We start from the raw sequence: 13,552 nt of genomic DNA, 5'->3' as shown, positions 1-13,552 counted from the left end.
CATTTTCTCATGGCAAGGCTGTTTGATTTGATGATTTGAATTACTGCCTAACCTACATTGTTATATATGTCTAGTTTATGATATGCTCAAACATTTAAAAAAAAAAACCTATTTTGCTAAATAGAACATATCATACATCATTAAAAATGTTTTAAGCCTGATAGGTTAATCTATTTAAATAAATATATATGAATGTACCTAATGTTTTTATTAATGATATATTATTATATTAATATTTTTTTTTGTATTTAAAGGTTTAGAATGATTAGTTTAAATAACTACTTAACCAATTGATTTCTCTCAGAGATATCTTTATATATTAACATATTAGAAAACATTTTTAAAACCAATGCATTTAAAATATGTTCTTAAGCAAAACAATAATTTTAAATGGCCAGCCTCAATATTGTGTTTGAGCTTCAAATCATGCTTTCCAAGTAAAGCCCTCTAAGAGGAAGTGACCTGACATCCAGTATTACAAGACAGAACTTGGCATGTCATAGAATTACTACATAACTTTGAGAACCAACATGTCTAAGACGAAGGTTATATATATAGAAAACTAGGAGGTACTTAATAAATTAGAAAATAATATATCCTTACAAAAATAATAATTTATTTATTAATGATTAGTTTATAAATAATATATGTTATTTTCTTATGATATAAGTAAATTTGTTAATGAATATATTACTCTAATAAATTAGAATAGCCAGCACTAAAATAATAATAAGACTGTGTCAAGTAGGGGTTGAGAAAGTTGCTTGGCCTGGTCACTTCAACGTCTCTATAACATTATTGGTATTTGGGACAACTAACTGTGGTAGAAAATTTTGAACCCCAAGGCATCCCTATCATCAACACACCATGAGGAACAGACAAATCACCCCTTATAAGAGCTAAATTGTGCAACCAATGTTGTAAATTGTTGTTATTTTTGTGGTTAAGTTATTGAGAGAGAGAAAATGCATATGTTGACATTTTTAAAGTTTCATTACAAGTGTCATCTATATATCTATAGTTTGTATTAAACTATAATATTAGTACTAATGAAAGGGGAATAATATAATGTTAGTATATAAATCTTTATATTGATAGTGTATAAATATTATTCTAAGTTATATTTATACACCATGCTATTATAAATAGAATATAATATTTATGTATTGATAATATAAATATTTATATATAATTAATATATTATCTATCATTCATTTATATTTTTTTTTGAAGAAACTATTGATAATTAAAGAGAAATAATAAATAATATAGTAATAGTGAATAAAACCCTCTACTACAAATATAGTTGTAAAAACAATTGAAGTCAACAATTTAATAGAGGGAGGTAAGTTTCATATAAGCCGTGTGAAGTTGTGGGGACTCACACTTCCTTCTAAAGATATATAAACGGAGAGGCATAGAGGTATTGTGAGACTCACTCATATCATCATATATCTCAGTACCACCATTCATGTTTTTCTCTTTCTTTCTTGAGATACTGAAATCTCATTCAATAACCCTTTAATCTTTTCTATCACTCTCAATAAAAAGGCTTTATTTTGACTTCACCACAAGCATGGCTAGTGGCAAGGGAATCTCACTGGAGGAGATCAAGAATGAAACTGTTGATCTGGTATATATGTTCTCTAACCAATCCCCTATTATATTTTTTTCTTATTTTCATTTTTTGGTCATGAAATTCTGTGTTTTGGTGTCAATAAGCATAATCTTAGAATAGATTGTTTTTTTTAAATTTCTATTCATGACATGAATCTTTGGTTTTTATTTGCTTCAAAGTTACCTGCAACCTCATGCTGCTTTCAAACAGAAAAAAAAACACTTCTTACACAATCACAATTTTATGTTTAAAAGTACATACCCTTTTCCTTAAAGGGTCTGGAAATAGAGGTGTAGTACATAATTTCTTTATTCTTCTTTTTCTATATAAAAAAACTTTCTCTATAAAGAACTTAATTGAAAATACATATAATCCAGCTTTCAAATCAAATTTTTTTCTTATAACTTATTTGTTCAATTGACTTTTTTCTCCTCTAGGATTGGTCTACATTAAAGAGGTTTAGAAACAAATAAAATTATTATCTACATATATAATTTAATTTTTTCCCTACCTAAACTTTTCATTGCCCAGAAAACTAAAAAATCAAAGTTACTCAAGGGCAGTTTTGGCTAAGGGTTATAAGACCATACCATAAACATGAGTACACCTTCTCTTTAGTGATGGATTAATACTCGAATTTCTAGTTTAAGAGGATTCTCAAAAAAATTCTTTATTTTCTCTGGGACCAAAAGGATAGGGATCATTTTCCGTAATAGTGTCTCATTTTCTGTCATACATTAATCACATATTATTGCATGAATGAAAAGAATGTTTAAAAACAAAAAAGTAACATTTTGGTTAACTTGAGATAAAAAATGAGACATCATTTAGAACATTTAATCTCCACTAGATCTTACTTGTAGAACTAAGCATGTGAGAGAGAAAGATAACACATATAGTTTAACACATCTCAAATTATTTTCCATTTTTCATGGTGGGTGTACATTTTTTTCTCAAATATCGGATATCTTTGTTAATGAAGATTTTAATAATAAAAGTGTAATTTTATTATAATCAAAAGGATAAATATGCTATTAAAAATTGTATTTCTCTTTATTTTTTGAAGTACCTCTTTATTAATAGAGATGGTAAGTAGTCCTTCATGTGTGTAGTGATTCTTTCTCTGTCTGCCTTGTTTGGTGGGTTAGAATTTGAAGTACTTTTCCGTGGTACTTTACCTTTTTACAATGTTTTCCTGTGAGTCTAAGCACATGTGGTTAACCGTTTTTATAGTAACTCTCACGTTCAACGGTCCTGACATTAGGAGGAGGGAGGGTCCACAGCTTTTTTGGAATTTGGAATTATTAAGGGTAGTTATTATAATTTTCACTCAAGCTGTTTTAAAAAAATTCAACTTGTGAAGACTTGTTTATGAGTCGCATTAAATATGTAATATAATATTTATGTAGGGGTAGTATAAAAATTTATATATAATTAATTCATTATTTATTGTTATTTTTTTAAGAATTAATAATGACCGAAGATGAATGATGAATAATGAATTGACAATGTATAAAAAATTTATATTGTTAGTGTATATATCTTTCTTTCTTAAATTATTATGGAGGAAAAATGTAAGGCTTTAAATTCATTTCATAAGTATTAAATGAAATTTTTTGTATTCAATATATTGAAATTTTTAATTCTTACCTGGTTCTTGTTTTAATTGTTAATTTACTATTTTTTTGCACTTTTGTCTTATATTATTATATATAAATTATTCAAACTACTTTTAAAGGTAAAATTAATATTGATAATTTAAAAAAAAACATTATTATTAGAGATATTTTAGTCAAAAACACATCATTTTACATTATAGTTAACACTATCAATAATTACCTTATTTTATTTTTGTATGACCTGATGCAATTATAATGGGCCAAATGAAATATTTTTCTATGCAATTTTTCAAACTTTCATCCATTAATGGCATTAGTTTAAGGATCATGTTAACCAATGATATATGGAAACTAAATAAGATTTCAAAAGTCAAATCTTAGTCTTAGAATATGAAGGTTTCAAATATATAATCCTTAATTTATTAAATACATCAATTGTTTATGAAAGACAACTCTTATCATAGAAATATTAAATGCGAGTCTCCCAATTCAATCCTTAAAATGTACTCTCTTCTCCATCCCTAAAAAAGTTTAATAAATAAAAAATACATAATTTTTCAAAAAGGAAAAGTTCTATAGCTAAACCTAAAACCTCAAAAACATTTATTTTGTTTTATCCTTGCAAAGTATCCTCTCACCTTTAATAGGAGTTATTAATTTCGTTTATGGTATTACCATTATCATTTCTCACAATTATCTCTCAGAGATTTTTTCCGTGGACAAAAATCCTTAGTCATTAATATTTTACATGGAATCGCAGCTTTATCCTCTACTACTAGGTGAATGCTTTATTGATCATTACTGAACAAATTTTTAACTAAATGCTATTCCTCTGTCTTGCAAAGGACATTTAACATCATTTAATAATTAAAATAAAGTAATAATATTTATGCATTACCAGTTTAAAGATTTATATATAATCATTATATCATTTATTTAAAGTAATTTTAAAAAAAATTAATAATAATTAAATATAAATGATAGATAGTACAATATTGATATTATATAAGTTGATATATTTTTTTCTTATTAAATAAGTTAAAAATTGTATTATTGATAGAAGTGAACAAATGGGTCCCAAGTCCTAAGTTGTCTCAGGAGTAAAAGCTGTTAAGAGGGGAAACCACAAGAACAAAAAGTTATCCTTTCTGACCCTAAACATTTTTCTGGGTCTAAATCTATTGTCTCAAATCATGTTTTACACTAATAACAATAAAATTAAAACAAATAAAATAATAAATATTTAATTTTTTCTCATATTTTTATTTATGTGGAATATGATTTGGGAAGAATTCCTTATTTATTTTTGTTAGTCTCACCTCTCAACAGTGAAGCTGTACTAGTCAACCATTTCTGATTGGCCCTCTAGCTGGCTCCACATCAATTTTCATTTATAATCATTATTACATTTGTTGGCTGCCCACTCACTTTATCTAGTCAAAATCTTTTTCATATATATATATATAAATTTGTTTTAAAATATAAAACATTTTCTTATATATGATGTAATGTTTCTTTTGAAGTGAACTAAGGAAAATTATAGCAACTAGGTTCAACATATTTGGATATTAGTTTAAAAGTATATTACAAGGTAATACCTTTGGCGATATTTCATTTCAATCATATTCATCCTCAATCTCCATTTGCATCTCTTATTATTATATTATGTTAGTATTTTTGTATACTTCTGTTTAGTGAGGACTTGTAGCTATGTGGAGGAATCATAATATAAGAAAATGGATAGGAGAAAAATAAAACTTGGAAATGGCATTCTATGTTATGCACTACAATAATCACATACAAAAAATGAAAAGGAAGAAACAATTGCATTCACAATAAGTTTTGCATGCAAAAGAAAGTAGATTGTTAATAAAAAGTGACTCGATTTGTTTTTTGCTAACATCACTTGTGTATAGGAACGAGTTCCAATTGAGGAAGTTTTCGCGCAACTAAAATGTACCAAGGAAGGTTTGTCCTCAGAGGAAGGAGCCAGCAGGCTAGAAATATTTGGACCAAACAAGCTAGAAGAGAAGAAGGTTCATTATTTATGATATAATAGTGTCTAATATATTTCTAAGATACAATGACTAAATAAAATTGTTAATTAATAAGGAATTTGATGATATAGGAAAGCAAATTTCTCAAGTTTCTTGGGTTCATGTGGAATCCGTTATCATGGGTCATGGAATCTGCAGCTATAATGGCAATTGCTCTTGCCAATGGTGGGGGAAAGCCTCCGGATTGGCAAGATTTTGTGGGTATTGTTTGCTTGTTGGTGATCAACTCTACTATTAGTTTCATTGAAGAAAATAATGCTGGAAATGCTGCTGCTGCTCTTATGGCTGGTCTTGCTCCTAAAGCAAAGGTAATAAGTTAAAGTTTGTATCATTTTTATGTCTTGCATCAAGTAATTTTGGTGATCAACTCTACTATCAGTTTCATTTCATTGAATTCGCCTAATAGGCACGACGCCTATGCAAGATTTATTTATCCTAATGCCAAATGTATGTGTGATTAATGAGGCCTATAGAGAGTCTAGGGATGAAATTATGCAAACATTGAGAGGTCTTTCTTCTCATTTGTATGAAAATGAGACTAAATGGTTAATTAATTTTGAAGGCATTGTTTATTTACAAGGATATATGTTATAGACATGTTTTAGCATTAATAGGGTATAAAGTTTAAGGTTGTTTTCATGACTCAAAATTCTTACTCCTTTGCAGGTTCTTAGAGATGGTAAATGGTGTGAGGAAGAAGCTGCGGTTCTAGTCCCTGGAGATATCATAAGCATCAAATTAGGTGACATTGTACCCGCTGATGCTCGTCTCCTAGAGGGTGATCCGTTAAAGATTGACCAATCTGCTCTAACTGGAGAGTCACTTCCCGTGACAAAGAATCCTGGGGATGAAGTTTTCTCGGGCTCGACTTGTAAACAAGGTGAAATTGAAGCTGTTGTCATTGCAACTGGTGTCCACACATTTTTTGGGAAGGCAGCTCACCTGGTTGATAGTACAAACCAAGTTGGACATTTTCAGAAAGTTCTTACTGCAATTGGAAACTTTTGCATCTGTTCCATTGCAGTTGGTATGTTGGCTGAGATCATAGTCATGTACCCGATTCAACATCGCGAGTATAGACATGGAATTGACAACCTATTAGTCCTCTTGATTGGAGGAATTCCAATTGCTATGCCCACTGTGTTATCAGTGACAATGGCCATTGGTTCTCATAGGCTCTCTCAACAAGGCGCCATCACAAAGCGAATGACTGCAATCGAAGAAATGGCTGGTATGGATGTTCTTTGCAGTGACAAGACAGGAACACTCACCCTTAACAAACTCAGTGTTGACAAGAACCTGATTGAGGTCTTCACAAAGGGTGTAGACAAAGATCATGTCATCCTTCTAGCTGCTAGGGCTTCCCGAACCGAAAACCAAGATGCCATAGATGCTGCTATTGTTGGAATGCTAGCTGATCCTAAAGAGGTATGTTCAACATCTCTTCACTTAATCATTGTCTATCATTGAATTTATTTTTGTTATTAAACATATCTATCTATGCCTTTCACAGGCAAGGGCTGGTATAAGAGAGGTGCATTTCTTGCCATTCAATCCTGTTGATAAGAGAACAGCCTTAACTTACATTGATGCTGATGGAATTTGGCATCGGGCGAGCAAAGGTGCTCCTGAGCAGGTAACCTTGTAAAGTTTGTTCATCGTTTGTGAGATTTCTGGCTATTGTCTTGATGTTAATATACTTGTTTTTTGTGAATAGATCATGATCCTGTGTGGTCTCAAGGAGGATGCTAAGAAGAAGGTTCACGCAATTATCGACAAGTTCGCAGAGAGAGGGCTTCGTTCTCTTGCTGTATCTAGACAGGTTTTTATAGCTAGATTTCATAGTTTAAAGTTTGTGTTGAAAATTTAAATTTCCCATCACAAACATAACCCCTCATGATTTGTCTCCTCTACAACTACAGGAAGTTCCTGAGAAAGCAAAAGAAAGTGCTGGTGGTCCATGGCAATTTGTTGGTTTGTTGTCACTGTTTGATCCTCCAAGGCATGATAGTGCTGAAACCATTAGTAAAGCTCTTAATCTTGGTGTCAATGTTAAGATGATTACCGGTAACTAATCAATCACATTCCTGTTTATCTAAACAAGGCCTATATTTCCTCTCAAATCAAACATCCTCAAGTTAATATCTTGATCTCTATTATACTATCTAGGTGATCAACTCGCCATAGCTAAGGAGACTGGCCGAAGACTTGGTATGGGAACGAATATGTATCCGTCTTCTTCCTTGCTTGGTCAACACAAAGATGAGAGTATTGCCTCACTTCCTGTAGAAGAGCTTATTGAGAAGGCAGATGGATTTGCTGGAGTTTTTCCAGGTTCGTAGTTCGTATATGCTCGCTACATTTGTTCGCGAGTTATGTTGTTTGAAAAGACATACTTTCTAATACTATCATATTTTTATCCTATAGAGCACAAATATGAAATTGTAAAGAAGTTGCAAGAGAGGAAGCACATTTGTGGCATGACTGGCGATGGTGTAAACGATGCTCCTGCTTTGAAGAAGGCTGATATTGGAATTGCTGTTGCTGATGCCACTGATGCTGCAAGAAGTGCTTCTGACATTGTCTTGACAGAACCGGGATTGAGTGTTATTATTAGTGCAGTCTTAACTAGCAGAGCTATTTTCCAAAGAATGAAGAACTACACGGTTAGAGGCTTTCCACTTCCTTTGATAAACATGTAATCTTTCACTTTCTATGTTGTAAATTAACAAGTAAAACTATGTTCTTTGTATTTCAGATCTATGCAGTATCTATCACTATTCGTATAGTGGTAAGTAGAAACTAGAAAGTGTTATTGTAATTTGTGAATATATAATTACATTCATTATGACTCAGAATGAAAATTAATCAGTTTGGTTTTTCTACTTCTTAATGCAGTTTGGTTTCATGTTTATTGCGTTGATCTGGAAATTTGACTTCTCTCCTTTCATGGTTTTGATCATTGCCATTTTGAATGATGGTAAAATTTAAGAATATAATTCCCTGAAATATACTTGAATTTTATCTATGCCTATGTTGAATGACAATGTTGATCTCATGCAATAATTATCATACTACTAGGAACAATTATGACAATTTCAAAGGACAGGGTTAAGCCATCTCCATTGCCTGATAGCTGGAAACTGAAAGAAATATTTGTTACTGGGGTCATGCTTGGAGGTTACATGGCTCTAATGACTGTTATATTCTTCTGGGCAATGAAGGAAACAACTTTCTTCCCTGTAAGAACAATATTAATCTTGCATATATTCACCATGCAAAAGTGTTTTGTGAGCAACCATTTTCAAAAACTTCCGGACAACTTTAGTTTTCATAACACATGCCTTATGAAAGTAAAGTTGTTCGAAAAGTTGTCTGGATTTGTTGTTCAGATAACGTTACTCATTCCTTGCGTTATCATCCTATTTCTAATGTTTTTGTTTATGCTCAAATGTCTAACTCTAACATCCTTGATTATCATTGCAGAGAAAATTTGGTGTTAGACCTATACATGAAAATGACAATGAAATGACTGCTGCTCTGTATCTACAAGTTAGTATAGTTAGTCAGGCTCTTATATTCGTAACCCGTTCTCGTAGCTGGTCCTTCGTCGAACGCCCTGGAATGCTGTTAATGGGAGCTTTCGTACTTGCTCAACTTGTAAGAAACTAAGAATCATGTTCCACTTTATCTACTAGAGTTGTAACCATGCAACTAAAATATCATAACATTAGGATTTTACTTGTGTATTCTTTTTGTTATGAGAACACCTATAAGAGAAGGTTGGAGTGATGTTTTGAGCTTATTGTCTTTGCAGGTTGCTACATTAATAGCAGTATATGCTAACTGGAGCTTTGCAAAGATCAAAGGAGTAGGTTGGGGTTGGGCAGGAGTTATCTGGCTCTACAGTCTTGTCTTCTATTTTCCACTCGACTTGATAAAGTTCGGAATCCGCTACATCCTGAGTGGAAAAGCTTGGTTAAATATGCTAGAAAACAAGGTAATTTTATAGTTTAACCTTTAGTTATTCAAGAACACTTTATTCAGACAATTTCTCGCAATACCTGATATTTTCATGGACAAAGTTCACATTTTTCGCACAGACTACCAAACGCCGCAAAAAGTTGTTTGTGTCAATTGTTCAAATCACATTTTGATTTTCTTATGAATATATTTTACCTGTTGTTTCCAAATGCATCACAGACTGCCTTCACCACCAAGAAAGACTATGGTAAAGAAGAGAGAGAAGCTCAATGGGCTCTTGCTCAAAGAACCCTGCATGGTCTTCAACCACCAGAAACTTCTAGTATTTTCAATGAAAAGAGCAATTACAGAGAACTTTCTGAGATTGCTGAACAGGCCAAAAGACGTGCTGAAGTTGCAAGGTAAGCGACCACATCATAATAGTTAACTATATGAATAATCATTAGTTAGACATTGCTTATCATATGCACTTCATTTGATATTAAACATGTATAAGGTTGTTGGTCCATGTTAAGAATGCATCAATCTATATGTATATTATATTCATTGGTTCATGTCAATTGTTCAATGGAGTGCCTAACATATTATGTTCTATGCATTACGTATAGAAAAATTCATTGTTTGTTATATTTAGACAAAGTCTTCCAATAGAACTAACACATGAAAAACTCTCTCTTTTTCAACCTGCCCTCACATTACAGGCTTCGCGAGCTTCACACACTTAAGGGACACGTTGAATCCGTGGTAAAGCTGAAAGGTTTGGACATCGATACAATCCAGCAGCACTACACTGTGTGATAAACAACATTCGAACGTTGTAGATAACGAAAAGTGGCCGAAATTCAATGACATTCTTGTAATAAAAAGAGACAAGGAGAGGCCTAACTACTTAAAGGCATTATGCATTCTTGTTAGGGAGAGTAAGGGTGTGATATCTCTCCCAGTCAGTTTTTATCTTTTCATGTATTTTCAGTTCAGGCACAAAGAATGTCTTGGCATAGTAGTGTTAGTTTCAGTTTATGCCCTTTCCCTTGTTTTAAACATGCTTTTGTGTGTGGCCTTCCTCATCATGTGTTCTTTATGTTTATTGTGTGCCACTTTTAAAATGGCAGTGAGTTAATAATGAACTTGATGTTGGAATTTTGGTGTTGGAAGAATAAGAGTTATTGGAAGCTTTTATGGATCATAAACTTCTATTTATTTTCTTATATTGTTGGATTGCCCTTCTGGAAACACTACCATTGGAAAAGATCATACTCCAGGGAATGAAATAAGGAACTGCATATTTGTACATGCTTATAAATATATCTATTAGTATAAGGAATTAGATAATGTTATTTTTAAGAGGAAATTGTGATAACTTTGAGTTGTTTAGATGAGTTTTTGGAGATAAAGCAATTCATATTGGTGAAGGCAATGAATGAATACCTTCTTTTCTTTTATTATTTGATGATGATGAATACACAAGACTCCTCTTTATATATGGAGAGTAAAGAGAATAATTAATTAACTAATATAACAAACTCTTAACTACCCAAAACCCATTAATAATGCACATGTCAAAATGTAAAGCATAATGACAAAAACATGTGCAAAATAACTCTGCTGCATAATATCCCTAAACTATCCTTGGCCAAGTTGGTTAAACAAAACTGGTGCATGAGACTTGATCACAGCCAAGGAATGATGCAAGACTTCTGGTGCACTTGGTCCACAAATCTGGTGCACCTGGTGTAGGAAATCTGATGCATTTGGTGCAGGAAATCTGATGCATCTGGTGCATGAAATCTGACGCATCTGATGCATGAAATCTGGCGTAGGTGGTGCAGGAAATCTGATGCATCTGGTGCATGAAATCTGGTGCATCTGGTGCACAGAATTGGTGCATCTGGTGCATAAGGCTGACCCAGCATGTTGTCTAAAATATATTTCCCTGGAACAACATAAGGCTATAGTTTAGATAATATGTTCAATACCCCCCCCTCAAGTTGGAGAATATATATTAATGATTCCCAGCTTGGGTAAGAGATTATAAAAAGGAGTAGGTTCAAGAGGTTTAGTAAGAATATCCGCTGTTTGATCTGCTGAGGGTACAGGAAGGAGATGATAGAGCTTTTTCTGCAAATACTCCCTTGCAACATGGCAATCAATCTCAATGTGCTTTGTTCTTTCATGGAAGACCGCATTAGCTGCTATGTACCTGGCAGAATCATTATCACAATATAACATGGCAGGTTCCTTGTAAGGAACCTTGAAATCTCTCAAGAGATAAGTTAGCCATTGTACCTCACATGAGGCAGAAGCTAAAGCACGATATTCTACCTCAGAGGAGGATCGAGAAACAGTGTTCTGTTTCTTTGCTTTCTAGGAAATAAGAGAGTTGCCAAGAAACATACAATAACCTGAAATAGACCTTCTAGTATCAAGGCATGAAGCCCAATCCGAATCACTAAACCCCTTAATTTGAATGATGGAGTCAGTAGGATAAAATAAGCCCTGACCAGGGCTATGTTTGATGTACCTAAGGACTCTAGTTAGAGCTTGATGATGTTTGGTTGTAGGATTGCTCATGAATTGGCTAAGTTGTTGAGTGGCAAAGGTCAAGTCAGGTCTTGTATTGGTTAAGTATAACAATCTTCCAACCAACTGTCTATACAGAACAGGGTTATGGTAAGGAATACTATCATCTTGGTGTAAGTGGGCATTCTTAACCATTGGGGTGAGGAGAGGTTTAGAGTGTAGGAAACCAGTGTCAGATAGTAAGTCAAGAGCATATTTTTGTTGACAAAGAGTAATGCCTTGGTGAGACCTAGCCACTTCAAGCCCAAGGAAGTATTTCAAATTTCCTAAGTCCTTGATTTTAAAAACAGAGTCAAGGTGTTGCTTAACAGAATCAATCTCAGAGTGATCATTTCCAGCTAGGATGAGATCATCAACATAGATGAGTAGAGCTGTGAATTTGCAGTGGTTACTTTTGGTAAATAGAGAGTGGTCATGTGTGGATTGCTTGTAGCCCAAGAAACTTAGGGAATTTGATAGTTTGGCAAACCATTGCCTACTAGCTTGTTTTAAACCATATAGGGATTTATTCAGCTTGCAAACCATGTTTGGAATGGGAGAGGTAACACCTGGAGGTAGGGACATATAAACTTCCTCATGAAGATCACCATGAAGGAAAGCATTATTCACATCGAGTTGTTGCATAGTCCATCCTAGCTTAGAAGCAAGGGCCAATAGCAATCTAACAGTGGTGAGCTTTACAACAGGGGCAAATGTCTCATAATAATCTAGGTCCTCTGTTTGGTTATAGCCTTTAGCAACAAGTCTGGCCTTATGTCTCTCTATTGTACCATCACTGTTGTATTTTAGTTTGTATACCCATTTGGACCCTATGGCAGTTTTGTGAGGTGGTAAGGGAACAAGATCCCAAGTTTTGTTGAGTTCAAGAGCCTTAAGTTCATTGTTCATTGCTTGAATCCAGGAGCAAGGATGATCCTGAGGTGTGTTCTAGTTAAGGTCAGGTTGGGTTTGTGAGGCAGGGTGAACATGATTTAGATCAAGGAAGGGAAAAGGTTCAGTGTTATGTATGTGATCAGAGTTGGAGGGTATAGTCCTGCTCTGGTATGGGAATATATGTTCATGAAAAATCACATTTCTAGAGACAAAAATTTCTCTAGTTTTTAAGTCAAACAATACAAACCCTTTTGTCCCTGATTTATATCCTAAGAACAAAGATTTCCTGGCCCTGGGATCAAGTTTGGTCCTATGGCTTGTAAGGGTAGAGGCAAAAGCCAAGCTGCCAAAAACTCTAAGGTCATTGAGGCAAGGTATGTTACCAACCAACATTTCAAATGGGGTTTTCTGTTTGAGAACAGGGGTAGGCAATCTATTGGCAAGAAATACTGCATGTTTAGCAGCATAACCCCAAAATTCTATAGGAAGATGGGCCTGGAACATGAGGCACCTAGTGATGTTTAGGATGTGTCTATGCTTTCTTTCAACAACAGCATTTTGTGGAGGTGTCTCATTACAAGATGTTTGATGTATGATACCAAGGGTTTGATAGAGCTTAGGCATTAGGAATTCTTGCCCGTTATCAGTCCTAATAGTTTTAATTTTCTTGTCATATTGCACATTAGCTAAGGTAATGAAGTTCTCAATAAAAGTCCTAGCTTCAGATTTACTAGCCATAAGGTATATCCAAGTGAATCTTGTGAAGTCATCTACTATGGTTAAAAAATATCTTTTGCCATGTATGGTAGGAGTCCCAAGGG

General features: G+C 33.4%; 1 protein-coding gene across 1 annotated transcript; it reads left to right on the top strand.

Annotated features, from left to right (window-relative positions):
• Positions 1–1,444: 1,444 nt before the first annotated feature.
• LOC109338691 (plasma membrane ATPase 4-like) lies at positions 1,445–10,432 on the top strand. Its single transcript, XM_019575981.1, has 16 exons — positions 1,445–1,633; positions 5,154–5,273; positions 5,366–5,602; positions 5,961–6,722; positions 6,808–6,930; positions 7,012–7,116; positions 7,217–7,361; positions 7,464–7,628; positions 7,722–7,960; positions 8,053–8,085; positions 8,193–8,274; positions 8,376–8,536; positions 8,781–8,954; positions 9,112–9,294; positions 9,498–9,679; positions 9,980–10,432. Exons 1-16 carry the CDS (start codon positions 1,577–1,579, stop codon positions 10,074–10,076), a joined length of 2,865 nt encoding a protein of 954 aa, XP_019431526.1. The 5' UTR covers positions 1,445–1,576; the 3' UTR covers positions 10,077–10,432.
• Positions 10,433–13,552: the final 3,120 nt, after the last annotated feature.

Source organism: Lupinus angustifolius, unplaced genomic scaffold (genome assembly GCF_001865875.1).
Source record: "Lupinus angustifolius cultivar Tanjil unplaced genomic scaffold, LupAngTanjil_v1.0 Scaffold_35_220, whole genome shotgun sequence".
Classification (NCBI taxonomy): domain Eukaryota; kingdom Viridiplantae; phylum Streptophyta; class Magnoliopsida; order Fabales; family Fabaceae; genus Lupinus; species Lupinus angustifolius.
This window is presented reverse-complemented; position numbering and strand designations above follow the sequence as displayed.